General features: G+C 36.7%; 1 protein-coding gene across 8 annotated transcripts in view; it reads right to left on the bottom strand.

Annotated features, from left to right (window-relative positions):
- Positions 1-1,222: 1,222 nt before the first annotated feature.
- The window catches only part of NAA35 (N-alpha-acetyltransferase 35, NatC auxiliary subunit), an 88,033-nt gene continuing 70,557 nt past the window's right edge, over positions 1,223-18,698 (bottom strand). For 7 of the 8 annotated variants that reach the window (XM_061426064.1, XM_061426065.1, XM_061426063.1 and 4 more), the window contains 9 exons: positions 17,570-17,636; positions 15,594-15,692; positions 14,841-15,019; positions 7,581-7,717; positions 6,524-6,591; positions 5,542-5,682; positions 5,023-5,145; positions 2,409-2,489; positions 1,223-1,616 (listed from right to left, as the gene is read on the bottom strand). In XM_061426064.1, the coding sequence (XP_061282048.1) occupies positions 1,557-1,616; positions 2,409-2,489; positions 5,023-5,145; positions 5,542-5,682; positions 6,524-6,591; positions 7,581-7,717; positions 14,841-15,019; positions 15,594-15,692; positions 17,570-17,636 (955 nt within the window). In that variant the 3' untranslated portion in view covers positions 1,223-1,556. Of the gene's footprint in view, positions 1,617-2,408; positions 2,512-5,022; positions 5,146-5,541; positions 5,683-6,523; positions 6,592-7,580; positions 7,718-14,840; positions 15,020-15,593; positions 15,693-17,569; positions 17,637-18,698 lie in introns of all 8 variants that reach the window. The other variant, XR_009738140.1, reaches the window with a different exon arrangement.

Below are 18,698 nucleotides of genomic sequence, written 5' to 3'. Positions count from 1 at the left end.
CCCTCTTAATCCATGGTTCCTGTTGGCACTGATCCACATTCTTATAGCTCACCTCAGGCTCTTGGCTGTCTGCCAGATGTTGCTGCCTCATTTAGCCTCTTTGCGTTTTGAATTCTTTCTTCTGTTGCCTGTCTACCATTTTTCTTGTTTAAAGTAATCAGAAATTACCAGCCAGAAACTGTTTTCTTTCTCAGAAAACGATCCAAATAGAAGGCAACAGATATATTCTTTATCTCTTTATAGCTCATTTCTTTTGTACAGACTACTGTTTTTTTTTAAAGACTTCTGGATTCTGAGATTTCAATGTCTACTGGCTGTTCCTGGATAACACGTTTATCACCACTCTTGGTAAAAGAGAGCCTGTCTGCTTCAGGAGCTGAGAAGAGAGGAGTCACGAATATTCTTACTCTACAGTCGTCGGCTCTACTATAGTAAGCAAGATTTATGCAGGTTAGCTGCTTTAAGATATTTCCAGAAATAAAGTTTCAATAAGACATCTGCAAGAAAGGTGTCAAGTAAGAATTCAGATACTTGAAACTCAGAACCCTTTTAACCATAAAGGAAATACAAAACACTTGCTGGTTTTAAGCCAAGCCAAAGGCTCAGTGTAACTCCTGCTAACAATACTGTCTTGTTAATAGTAGGACCAAAGGAAAGGCCCCCAGAGATCACAGCAGTATGGCACAGAACAGCAGAGCAGATGGGGGCGGAATGAGCAGCAAAGGAAGAAGGCTGGGGCCACTGGCACTGGGCACTTACAGGTACAGGTGAATTTAAGTCAATCTGCAGAGCCAGAGGATGCTGGGAAGGCCCCACTTGAAAATGTTTCATGGGTTAAACTAAGTAAGTGGTAATAAAAAGCAGCATGTCATGTTTAAACCTAACCCTATAATATCACTAGCAAACATGATGTGTAATCTTTTTTAAAAAAGTGCCAAAAGTAACAGTTAAAAGGATTAAAAAAAATTCTGACAAAAAAAAATGCTGGTATATAGTTTAAGATACTGTGACACACAAAATCACAATCCCTGCGTGACTTAGTATCCCTATATAGCTAGGAGGTCCCCCCAGACCTCCCTTAAGTGTATTTAGCCCAAATCCCATGTGAGTGTTTACTAAATCCCTTGATTTTAAACTTTTGTTTGAACTGCTCAAATATTAAGAGTAAACACCTTCAATTCTTAGCACGTATCCACAAAGTGCTATTTTTCATCTCCAATAGTGCATTTTTTTGTCAAGAAATTTATTAACCTTTACAAACACTATTTTCACTCATAAAAAATGATTTATGATTAAATCTGTAATAAAACCAAATAACATTCATCAATGCATTCGATAAGACTAGTTTCATCCATGGAACATAATAAACCACTTTAAAACAGCAGTTTTCATTCACGTCATATAAGGCTATCAAATTAAAAGTATTCCTTATAATGGGTTGTTATCCAAGAAATCCATTTCACTTCACGTTATGTGGTAAGACTGACGGATAGATCCTCTAAGAACAGAATCTGAAAGTAGACTCCACCCTTTTGGTCACCTTTTCAGTCTTTCTCTCAAACAAGTTTCACAACAGGAAAATATTTGTGAGCAGAGAAATCAAATTCAGGAGGAACCTGTGAAAACAAAGTCAATGTATCTTATACATATTTAGACAGTAAACAAAGACTTTTAATTTTAGACTCTTGTGTTTTTAGAAACAAGGAACAGAAAATGATTTAGCTTATCTCTGCATCTGTGAAGGTGATTAGAAAACATGCTGACCAATGGTTTTCTATTTTTAGAGAATACTTAATGAAAACAGACTTAAATTACAGGAAAAGGTCATGGGTCAGTGCGTTCTTTTAGTCCTATGGTAGCTGCTACTTCTGAGCAATGAAATGAGTCACTGGTAAAGCAGAGGCGGTAAGAAAGAGGGATAACAGAAAAGCAGTGGGAGCAAACAAATAGAGGTATGTATTATATAATGGACAGATGCCACCAGAAATGGCTCAATGGTTGGCCTCTTACTTCTGCACCGAATGTTGATACAGCACCAATGAAACACCAACCAAGGGAGGCTTACAAAATCTTCCATCTCCCGAGCCATTAAAGTATTTATTTATTGAAGCATTCACTTTTCTAAAAGTGGATGACTTTTTAAATAACTCCCATAAATTGGTTTTCACACATTTTCTTTTGTTACCTCAAATCATTCAGTAATTTAGGTGGAAGGGCAGAGCAAACTTTAGAGATTTTAAGTCAACAAAATCTGTAAGTTTCAAGGCAAAATGGCAAGTTCCAATTTATTTTCTGCCACTGAATCCCTTTTAGAATCATCTTTGTTGGCATTCTGACTTTTTTGTAATATTTATTCATCTTACTAAAAAAAATGAAGTTTATAACAATTGAATAACAATATATTTTACCTTGGATTCCTTTTTGTGTCCTCCTGCCAATAACTTCATAACCACAAAGTTGGGTTTGGCAACCTTTAAAATTCTATTGACCTAAATAATGAACAACATTAAGCTATCAAAACATAAAATTCATAGTCAAAATATATTGACTTATAGATACCAATAGGAATGTGGCACAAAATAAGTGTCAGTATTTTATTAAAATGAAAGCAATTTCAAAATATGAGTACCACCATGTATCTTTTAGTAACAAAGAACTCCAGTTTACTATCATGAAAACTTGAAAGGACTACTGTATCTTGTTTTCATTAAAACAAAAAAGCATTATATCGTGAAGTCCTGTAAAGACAGTACAATATGTTCAGGGCACAGAATCTAGAGTTAAGCCGTCTAGTTTCAAAGTCCACTTTTGCCACTTACTAGCTATGAAACCGGAGAAGGCAACGGCACCCCACTCCAGGACTCTTGCCTGGAAAACCCCATGGACGGAGGAGCCTGGTGGGCTGCAGTCCATGGGGTCGCTAAGAGTCGGACGCGACTGAGCGACTTCACTTTTCACTTTCATGCATTGGAGGAAATGGCAACCCACTCCAGTGTCCTTGCCTGGAGAATCCCAGGGACGGGGGAGCCTGGTGGGCTGCCGTCTCTGGGGTCGCACAGAGTCGGACACGACTGAAGTGACTTAGCAGCAGCAGCTATGAAACCTCTGCAAGTTTTCTAACCTCTCTGTTCTCAGTTCCTTCATTTGTAAAAACGGGGATATAATTTACCTATCCCACAAAGATTTGTGAGGACTGAGTTAACACGTATTATGAACTGAAACTCATGCCTAGCAGGCAGAAAGTGTCCTTTAACTGGTATTTCTGACAACCATTTGTCCAAAACGTTTCACCTGAAAATATGAAACAATGGAATGGAATACTCACTTCTCTTTAAGAGGGAGTAATGGGCAACTTGAAGAAAAAAAAAATTGCCTGCTTCTTACTGACCTCACTTGACACATCACCTCAAGTTCAGGAACTGCTGCCCCTCAGCTCCATATCACATACCCACTCACCTACATAACTACTCCATTTGGGCATCCAAAAGCCATGTTCAAAACTGAGCTCCTGACCTTCCCAGCCCTGCCTCCCAACGAGTTCCATCCACAGTCTTCCCCTTACAACTCAATCCAAACAGATGGTGCTCAGGCCAAAAACCTCAAAACCACCCTTGACTCCTATTTTTCTCTTAACTCCACCTCCAATCCATCAGTCAATCCCACTGGCTAGACCTTAACATTTATAGAGAATGCAATCACTTCTGGTCCACTGGCACTACCATCTTTCACCTGGATCACAGCCATGGCCTCTAACTGGCTCTGGATTCTATCCTTGGTTTCACCAGTCTATTTTACCAACACAGTGGCCAGCATGGTGATCCTTTAGAACAAAAGTCAGATCTGGTCACATTAAAACTCTCCAACAGCTCAACCCTGTGTTCACCTCACTCCAGCACACAGCCCTGGGCTGTTATTCAAATACTCCAGGCACACTCCTTTACATACCTTTACACGTATGGATCCCTCTGCCTAGAAGGCACCATTCCTGGGTGGTCATATGACTTGCTTCTCTACCTTCTTCCAAGATTTGCTCAGAGGCCAACTTATTTAAAAATGTCTAATCCCTTCCACTATACCTCCGGGAGCATTCACTATCTCTGTTCTCAGAAGAAAAATCTCTTTTAAGGTTTTTCTTCATAGTACTTCTGATCTTCTAATAGACTATTTTACTGCCTGCCCCCCCCACCACCCATAGAAAGGTCCAGATTTCTGTTCCCTGCCCCGCCCCCTGCTAGAATATACCAGACTACTTAGGACAGTACACACTCAACAATATCTGTATATTCATCACTTCCCACATGTACACAAGTATCTGTAAGGTAAATCCCAAGAAGCAGAATTTCGGGGACTAGGCACCTGTGATTTTCGACAGATTGCTAAAATACCTTTCATGGAGGCTGTATCAAGATATACCCCCCAAAATGGTCAGTGTGTTACAGGTAACTCTCATTTACAGAATAAATAAATTTCAATAAAATTAGGCTATATAGTAAATTAATGAAACTCATAAGAGGCTGAAACAATATTTTGTATTTTGCAAGTTCTAAGCTCTGTAGAATGATACTCAAAATAGTCTTCAAAACAATAGGCTTTATTTTAAATGGTCAAATAGAATAAGGTTGTTTTTACTTCCTGTGATAACTGACCATTTTTTAGATTTAAGATTTATATAATTATATTTTAATAAACTATAAAATTTTTTAAATTTAATGTTAACATTACTGAGCTGTAGATCAATCTGGGTCTTATTTCTATTCTTTCAGCTTTATGGTTCTAAGTCTTAATTTCTCTTTGCACTGATTTCTAAATTTACACAAAGGAGATATTTGTATCACTTCTTTTATCATATAATTTTAAGTCTGACAAGGTTAGGTTAGCAAAGTGACTGAAATCCTTAGCAGAAACATGACAGTCTTCATTTATTAATACTGTAAGTTCATTTTATAATTAAACTGTTATCCAGTAGTAAGTGATGTACTTCCTGACAAACTTCCTGTAGAATAACCGTGACTGCAGTTTTACCTCATGGTCTGGGTTTGGGATATTTTCCAGTATCATTTTTGCCTGCTGAAAGTGCTTACTAGCTGCCACATACAGTTCTGGAGACTGAGGAGGAGGGCTATATTTATTGAGGTCAGACATTTCCTAAAAAGAAAGAAATACTATTATTTAAAATATGTTTAATGTGAAAAAACTCTAAAATACCTTTTTAAATTAAAGAATTCTACACTGATTATCCATTCACATATGGACACTAATGCAAACACTCTGCATGTCCTGGTTTTTTCCTATTCAGTTTTTAACCTTTATATACCATACTTCATATTATTCTCATATTTAAATAACTGTTAATATGATGAGTATACCCAACAAAGTCAAATAATATTCATACTATTTAAAACTGCTATTTCATCCCTTTATCTCACTGGTCCAATAACAGTTTCACTTGACTATTTCAGCAAAATGGCTAGGTACAAATAGCACATCTCCAAGAGGGTCTAAGACTAAATATTTTGCGATTATTCTAAGCAGCAGGTTCACCTTGAACTGCAGATAGTGCACTGGTGGTGGTGTCATTACACTGTTGAATGGAGCAAATCTGTGCTCATATCGAACTTGTTCACTATCAAGCTCAAACTTGGGTTTTCGTACTTTGCCATCCATGTCAAAAGCTACCATGGTCTACAGTACAAAGAGAGAGAGAGAAAGATGATAACAGTATGAAAATGTGAACATCTTCATTAACAGAGAGCAGAAAATAAAAAACAGCTATTTATACACAGTTAATCAAAACAAGGCCCAGAAATCAAAAACAGGAAGAGAAAAAACTAGCTTTAATATTCATTTTTATATTCTGCACCATCTTTTATATGAAAAATGTTCATGTTCCAGTGTCTAATATTTTAATTTCCCCAGTGAAATTGTACCACATGCATATTCTTCTTAAGGCTCTTGTAACAGCTTTGAAAACTTCAAGTAAAAGCTCCTGAAGAAAAAGTAATATATCATCTCTATAAGAAAAGCACTGATCCTGTTTTCCAAACAGAATTCCATGTTCTATTTTATGTATTTTAGTATGTTTCCTCGAGTTACTATCTCCTGAAAATGTCTGCTTTGCTTAAATTAAGCCTTTCATTATGGAGCTTGCCCCTTTCCTAACTAACATACTTCTAAAAAACTCTGGAACCCATCTCTTCCAAGAAACCTTTTCTGATCATCAATCAGAAGTAAATGCTTCCCTCTCTTAGTATCTATGCCACATATATGTCATCTGGTCTAACATTAACTAGGCACTTGAGACAAGGATCACATCAGATTAGACTTGGTATCTCGCAATGCACCTAGTACAAGACATCTGACATATGACAAATGTTCAGTATTTGTTAAATTAATAAAACCACTGGACTTGGATAAAAGGTCATTTTTAAGCAGACAGTTAGTAAAAATGAAGGTTAAATTAGAACCTAGAATCACAGGAGAGTTCATTTTAGTTTAATAATAAAATAGCAATGTAGCAACTTACTTTAAACATTCCAGCACACATGTTCTGATATGCCTGGCTCATTGTGATCTCTCGGCTCAATGGGCGAACTATAATTAGAAAGAAAATTATCCAAATTCTTTTCCCTCCTCCTCTTGCATTATTGCAGAAGAAATCTAAATTAATTCTATCTTGTTTACCAAATTAAAATATTAAAAAGTTTGTTCCCACAGGCTAAATTTTACGGCTCAAATCTACAAATAATAAAATAGAGCTAAGGTCAGACAGTAATTGTGTTCCCCAAACTGTAAGATTTCTCAAGTCACAATACAGAGACAATTTCGTATTACAGGAAAGCCATGAGTACAGTCATTTAATGACCCACACTCAATTTGAATCTGAAGGGAACACAAAGCACTATTTTGTAATGACTGTAGTCTATCTGTACCGGCCCATGAGTGATTAATAGGGTAGTCCCCTGGAAACATTTCTTTCTTCTCATGGTCCTTGGGCAGTGTATGATCATCTTTTTGTTTGACTGTTAATAGCACCACTCCAGATTTCCTTCCTTCCTGAGCTGTCAGCCTTCTGTCAAGAGAGTATCACGAGTCTCCTGCTGTCTTGTTCCTCATCTTATTCCATGTGGTTACTACTTCTTGTCTTTTGACACATGACATAGGAAAGAAGTAAAAGAAAAGCAAGGAAAGACACCAAAAGGATTCTACCACTAATACTGTGACTCAGTTTCTACCCCAGTATCTTCTGAAGAGAAGTGAGTGAGTGAGTGAGTGAGTGAAATTTGCTCAGCTGTGTCTGACTCTGAGACCCCATTGATTGTAGCCTGCCAGGCTCTTCTGTCCATGGAATTCCCGGCCAGAATACTGAAATGGGTGGCCATTCCCTTCTCCAGGGGATCTTTCCAACCCAAGGATTGAACCCAGGTCTTCCGCACTGCAGGCGGATTCTTTACCAGCTGAGCCACCGGGGAAGAGAAGATGGTGAAAATAAAAATATAATGACTAATTCATCTATTATTTGATGAAATTAAAGTACATTCCAGTGTTACTTATTTCTTAAGTTTAAAAATAATTCCCATCACCTTTCTTCTTTTTTTTTGTTTTTTTACTACTACGGCCTTTCTGCTGCTCTTCCATTATCCTTTCCTCTGCCATCTGAGAGCCATCGGCACGACTTAATGTCGACATCAACCAGGCATAAAGAAATTCAGAGAGATACCTTAATGGAAAGAAAATGTTAGTTAATGATACATGTCTAAATGAGAGCCTGGTCAACACATGCACTAGTACTAATAAAGAGATATTTTTTTAAATAATGTTTTAAAAGTTTTTTGTTTTAAAACAAGATTATTCAAATAGATAATTGATAGGTTAGATCTTTAAAAAATGACCATTACAAATAATTAATTTTCCCTATCCTGTTGCCATACAATATGGAAATCTTCTTGTCGCCACACAATATGGAAAATATACTACAATGATATGAGTTTTACAACTTTTCAAAAGATTTCTGGAGGAGGTACAAATCAGGGGTATAGGATAACAGATACAAACTACTATACATAAAATAACCAACAAGGATTTACTGTATAGCACAGGGAATTACACTTATTATCATGTAATGACCTATAATTAAATATAATATGCAAAAGTACTGAATCATTATGCTATACACTTGAAACTAACACAATACTGTAAATCAACTATGCTTTAATTAAAAAAGACTTCTTGGTAATTGCATGTATCAGTAAATCAAATCAATGTCCAGCAAATTGTTTTTACTGTATCAATATAGGTCACATTTCACCTAAACCCATTAAGGAATTTCTTATTTTCTTATTAATTACAAAAGGAAACAAATACAGAACAAAAATTACATGCATTAGACAGAATGATTCTAAAACATTAAAAACATGCAAGCATATAATTTACTTGAGTTTATTCAATAAAGAAATGTGAGACAGATTTATCTCACCAGGTACTAAATTCTTGTAAGTTTAAAATGGCAACTAATACTTTCTCTTAGGCCAGAAAAATAGTTCAAATCTAGGATATAAATATATATTCCTTGAATAAAATTAAGGACCACTACTATATTAAATGAAAATCAAGATTTGTAAGAAATTTCACAATCAAGTTTGTATGACACATTCTGAAAATTTCTCAAACAGTTAGAAGGCAGGTTATACTATTAAAACATGTTAAAAAAGAACATTTTAAAGCAAAGGAAGAGAACTCCCTGGCAGTCTGGTGGTTAGGACTTGGGTGCTTTTACTGCATGGCCCGTGTTCAATCCCTGGTGAGGGAACTAAAATTCCGCAAGTCATATAGCACAGCCAGAAAAAAAAAAGCAGAACAAATGAAAAGATACACCTGGAATGACTTAGGCACTTTATTTTAATGCTAAACTGAGCACTATGCCTCCTGGCACCTAAAGCAAACCAAGAAATCTGAGTAGAAAAAGTATATAGAAAGTACAATTCTATCTGATTAGAAAAAGTATGTTTTATGTGGAGAGAAAAGAATTCCTGGCAATGAATTTAAGAAAAGCACTTATTATAAAATCCTTGTAAAAAATAAAAATGAATTTTTCCCCCATCACACTATAAAATGAGGATTTGTAACCTACCTTAACTCAAAGAGATGATTTCTATAGAGAACTAATGCTACCTTCTACCTTCTGACTACCTAACCCAAGGACAGATGAGTAAAGGGGAGAGCTGGCATAATTCAGGCCTTTCATTTATCAGATCTATCAACAAGCTTTTTACTAACTGCTTTATCAAAATTAATCTACAATTTTATCTAAAGAGAGTCAAAGAGCTAATATTCTATACCAGTTCTCAACTGTGATCTCAGGACCAGCAGCAGTCTCACCAGCAAAGCAGTTATAAATGCGAATGACTTCGCGGGGGGTGGGGTGGGGTCCCTACCCTAGGCCTACTAAACCAGGAACGCCAGAACACAGCCCAACAAGTTGCTTTCCGAGTGATTATGATGCATGCTAAATTTAAGAATTATTTTTTTTTAAACTGATTTTTAGGGTCCACATGCTTTAGGGATCACATTCAGAAAGATCAACAATATATATTTTATAAAAATGCTGGAGCCCAATCTGTAATACTAAAACTAAACAACAGTTAAAACTAACATCAAAGTAGACCAGGATACTTACAAGCAGAAATAAAATTTCTTTTGTTAGCAAGAAATGAATCTGCTCAAATATATAGGTAAATTTCTATTCAAGTATTTATCTGAATATAATTCATCTGCCAATTCTTTGTGTCAAAGAGCATATAAAAATTGTATTCTGAGCAATCAAGAGCACAAAAGCTTCCAATCAGCTGCCTCAAACAACAAAACTTGAGCACAATCCTCTACAAAATGCCTTATTTGAACAGGAGTGTCCAATATGAATTAATGAAAAAAAAAAATCCTAAGTAGCTATAACACCTGTTGGTAAGAGCTGTTACCTACATAAATGTTGGAGAATATACAAAATAATATTTTTCTCACATAACTACATTGATGCTCCAATTCATTTTCATAACCAAGAATTACCTGCCAAGAGCCTTAGCAACCATGACAACAAAACCATCTTAATGGTTATGTTGTTCAGCTGCTAAGTCATGTCTGACTCTGTGTGACCCTATGGACTACAGCACACCAAGCTTCCTTCCCTGTCCTTCACTATCTCCCACAGTTTGCTTAAACACCTGTCCACTGAGTCAGTGATGCTATCTAACCATGTCATCCTCCATCACCTCTTTTTCCTCCTGCTCTCCATCTTTCCCAGCATCAGGGTCTTTCCAATGAGTCAGCTCTTGGCATCAAGTGGCCAAAATACTGAAGCTTCAGTTTCAGTATCAATCCTTCCACTAAATATTCCGGGTTGATTTCCTTTAGGATTGACTGGATTTATCTCCTTGCAGTCCAAGGGATTCTCAAGAGTCTTTCCCAGCATCGTTCACTTGTGGTCTGCGTTCTTTATGGATGTCCAACTCTGAGATTCATACGTGACTACTGGAAAAACCATAGCTTTGACTATACGGACTTTGTTGGCAAAGTGATGTCTCTGCTTTTTAATATGTTGTCTAGGTTTGTCGTAGCTTTCTTTCCAAGGAGAAAGCATCTTCAAATTTCATGGCTGCAGTCACCATCCTCAGTGAGTCTGGAGCCCAGGAAAATAAAATCTGTCCCTGTTTTCACGTTTTCCCCTTCTTTAGCCATGAAATAACAGGACCAGATGCCATGATCTTCGTTTTTTGAATGTTGAGTTTTAAAGCAGCTTTTTCACTCTCCTTTTTCACCTTCATCAAGAGGCTCTTTAGTTCCTCTTCACTTTTTGCCATTAGAGTGGTATCATCTGCAGACACTTCTCCCAGCAATCTTAATTCCAGCTTGTGATTCATCCAGCCTGGCATTTCACTTGATTCACTCTGCATATAAATTATAGCAGGGTGACAGTATACAGTCTTGACATTCTCCTTTTCCAATTTTGAATCAGTCCATTGTTCCTTGTCTGGTTCTAATTGTTGCTTTTTGACTGCATACAGGGTTCTCAGGAGACAGGTAAGGTAGTCTGGTAGTCCCGCCTGTTTAAGAATTTTCCAGTTTGTTGTGATTCACACAGTCAAAGGCTTTAGCATAATGAATGAAGCAGAGTAGTTGTTTTTCTGGAATTCCTTTGCTTTTTCCATCACCCAACGAATCTTGGCAATTTGGTCTTTGGTGCTGCTACCTCTTCAAAATCTAGCTTGTACATTTAAAGTTCTCAGTTCAGGTACTGCTGAAGCCTGGCTTGAAGGATTTGAGCATCATCTTGCTAGCATGTGAAATGAGTGCAATTGTATGGTAGTCTGAACGTTCTCTGGCATTGCCCTTCTTTGGGATTGAAAGAACAATTCTTTTCTAGTCCTTTGGCCACTGCTAAGCTTTCCAAATTTGCTAACACTGAATGAGGCACTTGAACAGCAATATCTTTTAGAATTTTAAAAAGATTATCTGGAATTTTATTACCTCCAGCAGCTTTGTTTGTAGTAATGCTTCCTAAGGCCCACGTGATTTCACAGTCCAGGATATCTGGCTCTAGGTGAGTGACCACATTATCATGGTTATCTAGGTCATTAAGATCGTTTTTGGTATAGTTCTTCCATATATTCTTGCCACCTCTTAGTGTCTTCTGCTTCTGTTAAGTTACTTACTGTGTCTGACCTTTACTATGCCCATCTTTGCATGAAACGTCCCCTTGATATCTCCAATTTTCTTGAAAAGATCCCTAATCTTTTCCACTCTATTGTTTTCCTTTATTTCTTTGCATTGGTCACTTAGGAAGGCTTTATTATCTCTCCTTGCTACTCTCTGGAAATTTGTATTCAGCTGGGTATGTCTTTCTCTTTTGCTTTTCACTTCTCTTCTTTCCTCAGCTATCTGTAGTCTCCTCAGACAATCACTCTGCCTTCTTACATTTCTTTTTCTTTGGGATGGTTTTGGTCACCACCTACTGTACAATGCTATGAACCACCATCCACAGTTCTTCAGGCACTCTGTTGACCAGATCTAATTCCCTGAATCTATTTGTTACCTCCACTGTATAATCATAAAGCACTAATTTAGGTCATACCTGAATGGTCTAGTGGTTTTCCCTACTTTCTTCAATTTAAGTCTGAATTTTGTAATAAGCAGCTCATGATGATCTTCGCCCCAGTCAGCTACAGGTCTTGTTTTTGTTGACTGTATAGAGCTTTCTAATCTTCAGCTGCTAAGAATATAATCAATCTGATTTCAGTACTATCTGGTGATGTTCATGTGTATCTCTTGTGTTGTTGGAAGAGGGTGTTTCCTATGAGCAGCGTGTTCTCTTGACAAAACTGTTAGCCTTTGCCCTGCTTCATTTGTACTCCAAAGCCAAAACTGCCTCTTACTCCAGTTATCTCTTGACTTCCTACTTTTGCATTCCAATGTCCTATATGAAAAGGACATTTATTTATCTATCTATAATGGAATTAGTTCTACAAGGTCTTGTAGGTTTTTACAGAATTGTTCAATTTTAGCTTCTTTGGCATTAGTGGTTGGGGCATAGACTTGGATTACTGTGATGCTGAATGGTTTGCCTTGGAAATGAACTGAAATCATCCTGTCATTTTTGAGATTGCACCCAAGTACTCTATTTTGGACTCTTTTATTGACTGTGAGGGCTACTCCAATTCTTCCAAGGGGTTCTTGCCCATAGTAGTAGATATAATGGTCCTCTGAATTAAACTCATCCATTCCCATCCATTTTAGTTTACTGATCTCTAAGATGTCGATGTTCACTCTTGCCATCTCCTGCATGACCACATCCAATTACTTTAATTCATGGACCTAACATTCCTGGTTCCTATGCAATATTGTTCTTTACAGCACTGGAATTACTTTCCGATGCTGAAACAATGCTCAGTTGTGGATGTGCAGGTGGTGAAAAGTAAAGTTCAATGCTGCTGTTGTTCATTTGGTGAGTTGTGTCCAACTCTTTGAGACGCCATGGACTGCAGCACACCAGGCTACTCTGTCCTTCACTATCTCACGGAGTTTGCTCAAACTCATGTCCATTGATTTGGTGATGCTATACAACCATCTCATTCTCTGTTGTCCCCTTCTTCTCTTTCCCTCAGTCTTTCCCAGTATCAAAGTTTTCCAGTGAGTCAGCTTTTCTCATCAGGGGGCAAAGCACTGGAGCTTTAGTTTCAGCATCAGTCCTTCCAATGAATATTCAGGGTTGATTTCCTTTAGGATTGACTGGATTTATCTCCCTGCAGTCCAAGGGATTCTGAAGAGTCTTTCCCAACACCACAGTTTGAAAGCATCAATTCTTCAGCTCTTCAGCCTTCTTTATGGTCCAACTCTCATATCTGTACATGACTACTGGAAAAACCATAACTTTGATTCTATACACCTCTGTCAGCAAAGAGATGTCTCTGCTTTTTAATATGCTGTCTAGATTTGTCATAGCTTTTTTTACAAGAAACAAGCATCTTTTAATTTTCTGGCTGCGGTCACCATCCTCAGTGATTTTAGAGCCCAAGAAAGAAAAGTGCCACTGTTTCCATTTTCCCCCATCTCTAATCCATCAAGTGATGGGACCAGATAACAAGATCTTCATTTTTCTAATGTTGAATTTTAAGCCAGGTTTTTCACTCTCCTTTTTCACCCTCATCAAGAGGCTCGTTAGTTCCTCCTCCACTTTCTGTCATTATGGTGGTATCATCTGCATATCTGAGATTATTGGTATCTCTCGGCCACCTGGATTCCAGCTTGTAATTTATCCAGTCTGGCATTTCGCTTGATGTACTCTGCAAACAGTTAAATAAACAGGGTGACAATATACAGCCTTGATGTATTCCTTCTCCAATTTGGAACCAGTCTATTGTTCCATGTCCGGTTCTAACTGTTGCTTCTTGACCTGCACACAGGTTTCTCAGGAGGCAGGTATGGTATTCCCATCTCTAACATGGATGCTGTTAATGGTGTGGAAAATAATTATTTTCCTGCCTCCACAGCAGTGACTTCAGGGAATACGCAATATTTTAAATTTTAAGTTAAATAATTTAAAAATGAATGAAAAGAATAACTACAATTAGATCTAATAATATACTAAACTTAGCTGTGATGGGTAACAATAGGTCATTTCTATTTTAAATTACAACTAAATTACTATACTTTGCTAGACTAAAAAAAGATGCAAGATAGCTGAATTCATTTTAGATCTCAATTTTCTTACTTTATTCTGTGGCAGGTTTTTCATGTCTAAAATATTCTCAAGCATCCTCTTACTAGATATATCTCAGCCCCAAGTGAAAGTAAAGAACTACTCTGCTGAAGATTACCTCTTATAAACTTCTTCAAAGCTACTGAGACAAATCCTCAGGGCGAGTTTGCAACAGTTATACTCCCAATGATAATCTTAGCCATAATTTCTTCTCAGAAGGAAGATCTGGTTCATATTTTTAACTTTAATTTATTTAAGTACATTCCACAGCTAGTACCTAGCGTCACTGATGTCAGGGCAAAATGTATGTTAATTTCTCTCTTTGGAAACAGATAAAAGTTCATTAATCAATTTACTTTTATTAGTAATTTTAAAATAACATTTCAAATGGCATAAAAAATGTATTTGTACACTATTAAGACAAGATTTTTAAGATGATCTGGCTCTAATTTTCAATAGATATTCTTCAACTGTCCCACAAGTAAAATTCAAATACAGTAAATTTAAAAAACCTCTAAAATTACACTCTACAGATACTCTCACAGATCTTATCTATCCCACCCACCATCAATTTTAACTCCAATCATTCTCTTACCAATATATGTAATAATACTCGTGCATGCTGTAGAGCTCCAATTCGAAGCCACTTAGGAGATACTGTATCATAATTCGAAGGTTATGGTAAAGGACCCAGGTACCTAAACAGGCCAAATGCTGCCTGTGGGGCTCCTGTTTCAACAGCATAGTATGAAGGGCTGCATCAACCTTCTCTGCCTATCACAACAAAATGTCATTAATATCAACTTGTTAAGGTAATGAAAGAATTACAAAAAATGTAACAGCTAAAAATAGCACATAAGCAGATAATGTAACTCTCACCATTTAAAGAATTCATACTTTCAAATGCACCTTTGGTTAGATCTACATTCAAACCTTTCATTTCTGAAAGGATAATATTTATCTAAACACTTAAAAAGACTTTACAGTATAAAAATAACTGGCTTCAGATCTTTAGTTACATTATCAGTGTTGCTGTTGCACACATTTAAATGAAGACTAATATATTTTTATTACAATGTAAACTTACTCTAATTATATCTATAGCTCTACACCTATTTTATAATTCATTGATTATAAAATAATAATTTAAGATGTTTTTGATTTAGATTACTGTTCTATTTCTTTCTGTAAACATTTCTTTGGTATATGTAACTGTTACATTTCAATGGAAAAGAAAATTCACCATATTAAAAAATTAAGTAGTCAAATTATTGTTCTAAAGAATTGTTTCTGAAAATCTAGTCAAGGTTGCTTATTTCAGAAGGGAGGGCTTCTTTTTGGCTCTTACCTCATCCTGCAAGGTAGCAAATTCCTCAAGAATATGACCGAGTTTATCTCTCTGCCGAGCCCTGTTATGTCCATGGATCTGAATAAGACTACAGAATGGCTGTAATACACAATATGATTGTTAACTGTATTTGTTAACAGTATAATTTGTTAACTGTCAATATGAAATCTGCTGATACTAAAGAAAATTCACATTCCAAATTTTCAAAATCAGGTTTAAGGGAAAAAATGTTGTATGTAAGAATAATGCCTATGCGTACTTATTACAAAGGTGTTTCTTTTAAAGGAACTCAATACTAGAAATTATTAATAGCCAGAGGAAAGTGGTTGTTTACAAAACTTGCTCCCCTATGGCAAAAATAATTTCTTCAATCTTTAGATATTTTTCCACATATTCAAGAGCAGTTTCTTTTCTGCTTATTTCAAGCTAAAAGCTACTGTTCAAGCCGGACACTTCTGTGTGCTGCTTTAAATATACCAGAATGCCTAATAATTAGGTAATGGCTAAAACCCAGAAAACCACAGTACAGAACTGCCCGCAATGCAGGAAACCTGTGTTCAATCCCTGGGTTGAGAAGATCCCTTGGAGAAGGGAATGGCAATCCACTGCAGTATTCTTGCCTGGAGAATTCCATGGACAGACAAGCCTTGTGGGCTACAGTTCATGGGGTCGCAAAGAGTCAGACACGATTGTGTGACCAATACTTGTTCACTAAGGTTCTTTATCACTGTTTTTATCTATTCGGTATTCTCATATAAAATACTATTAACAGTTTATGAATCAGACAACAGACAGGAATGCTCTGATTTAAGAAATATGCATTTTAAGATTCTCTAAGGATAGTAATGATTTTACATTTGTATACTTCGACAGCTATCATCTCATTTAATCAATAAGTAGCCTATAAGAGGTATCAAAGCAGTATTAGTATTTCATTTTTTAAAGATTGGCAAGTTTATAAAAAAGTAAAGGGATCTGCCTGATAATGATAAAATGGTAGTTAATAAAAATAAAATCTGGTCTTTTATTGATTTTCCTTGCATCATACCATGCTGTCTTATCCCACTTCCTCTTTACACACAAACACACATTTGGTAAATAGAATTGGGCAAAAAAGATCTATAAAAAGCTTATAATTAAGAATTATTTATAATGAATTTGATCAACTATGAAGCTTTAATTTTTTTCAAGTTATTTGAGATTTGAAAAAAGTTCACAATCTCATCTAAAATTAATAATTTTAATTTTACTATAGTCCTGCTCCTGGGTAGTTCAGCTGGTAAAGAATCCCTCTGCAATGCAGGAGACCTTGGTCTGATTCCTGGGTGCGAAGATTCCCTGTAGAAGGGAGAGGCTACCCACTCCAGTATTCTTGGGCTTCGTTGGTAGCTTAGACAGTAAAGCACAGGCCTGCAATGCGGGAGACCTGGGTTCCATCCCTGGATTGGGAAGATCCCCTGGAGGAGGGCATGGCAACCTGCTCCAGTGTTCTTGCCTGGAGAAACCCCATGTACAGAAGAGCCTGATGGGCTACAGTCCATGGGTCACAAAGAGTTGGGCACATCTGAGCGACTAAGCACAGTACATAATCCTGCTCATTAAAGCAGTATAAACATAAACGCCTGGGGATGTTACCCATATTCGTTATTTATAAGGTCAAGAGTTTTTATGTCCTTTTTCAAAAAAAAAAGTAAACTCTTTTTAGATGGGGGTCATAGCTAATTCTGTTTCTGTTGTCCACAAGGGTATGGTGAGAGGGCATCAGAAGGTGCCTTGGTATCTAACAATCTCGCAGGAAGACTACAGGTTATGAAGCTATCCGCTTGAGTTTAAGAGGAGACAACAATTTCCTACTTATTCAGGGAAAATGAATAAGAAATATTAGATGAAAAAACAGCACAAATTAATGCTACTGAAGATTCTGCATGCCACAATTTTTAAGTATCCACCACAATGATCCAAACTGTAGCTCTTACCCGAACACAGTGAGTAACAAAAGAGTCAATACAGTCCTTAGCCTGGTGATTATTATATAGGCAGCACCTGTAAGATAATATAATACTCTTGTTATTGAAATTAAACTTATTTGGCCTACAAAAAGAAGCACTGTAGGTGCTACCAACACATAGGGAAGGTGGAAAAATGAGAAAATGGACACAAATAAATCATGAAGTTGAAGAGTGCTAGCATTAAATTAGGAAGTATTTCACTATTTGTTATCCACATAATAAATGTACAATATTTCCAATTCCTTTAGTTCTGTACTTGGACAATTAAGTGCTGGATCCAATAAGATCAACAAAGAGGGAAAATTCTAAAGCTCTACTTTTTCTAATCCTACTCTAATATTCGTTATTTTCCTACAGGTGGTACCTTTGTGAACTGTACTTACAATAGTAATTATTTAAAAAATACTGTATAGAATCTGATTGTTTTTAAGATATACCTACATTTCCAATCACTGGCCAAAATCATCACCTAGACATCCTGCCAGCACCTTATTGTCTATCCTCACAAACCAGTGTCCTTGTGGTGCTCCTTCTCTTGGTTAAAAGCATCACTCAACTGAGAAAGGCTTTCCTAGTCTTGGAGGATCTGTTACCTGCCTGGCCCTGGAGAAAATACAAGAGCTGAAGAGATGGAAAGTGTTTTTTTCCCCCTTTTCCTGAGGTAGGAGGACAGGAGCCTTTGCTCCTAAGGAGATAGGAAGAAGTAAACACTTTTCTTGGTGCACAGAAAGGAGTTGACAATTTGCTATTCCTAAGTGTTTGCCATAACTGAGCAATCTGACCAGAACCTCAGAATAAAAGAGAATCATGATCATGTGATAGAAAATGACAGAGCAGGCAGCAGCCAGAAGAAAGAAAAGGCAGGACACCTGAAACAGGTGGCAGCAAAAGAGAAGTGCTGGAAGATCCAAGGTAAGAAAATTGCTTAAGATGACAAAAATAAAGCACTTTAAAAAAGGGGACTTTCTGGATCTGAAAATTAGGATTTTTCAAGTTAAAAAAGTTAGTATGTGAAAGGATGCTCACAATAGCCTTGAGGATCAAGAGAATAACTTTCTTACAACACAGCAAAAATAGAGAGATGTCATGAGGAATA

This window comes from Bos javanicus, chromosome 8 (assembly GCF_032452875.1).
Source record: "Bos javanicus breed banteng chromosome 8, ARS-OSU_banteng_1.0, whole genome shotgun sequence".
Lineage (NCBI taxonomy): Eukaryota > Metazoa > Chordata > Mammalia > Artiodactyla > Bovidae > Bos > Bos javanicus.
Note: the sequence above shows the minus strand (reverse complement) of the source record. Positions and strands in the feature narration are given on the sequence as shown.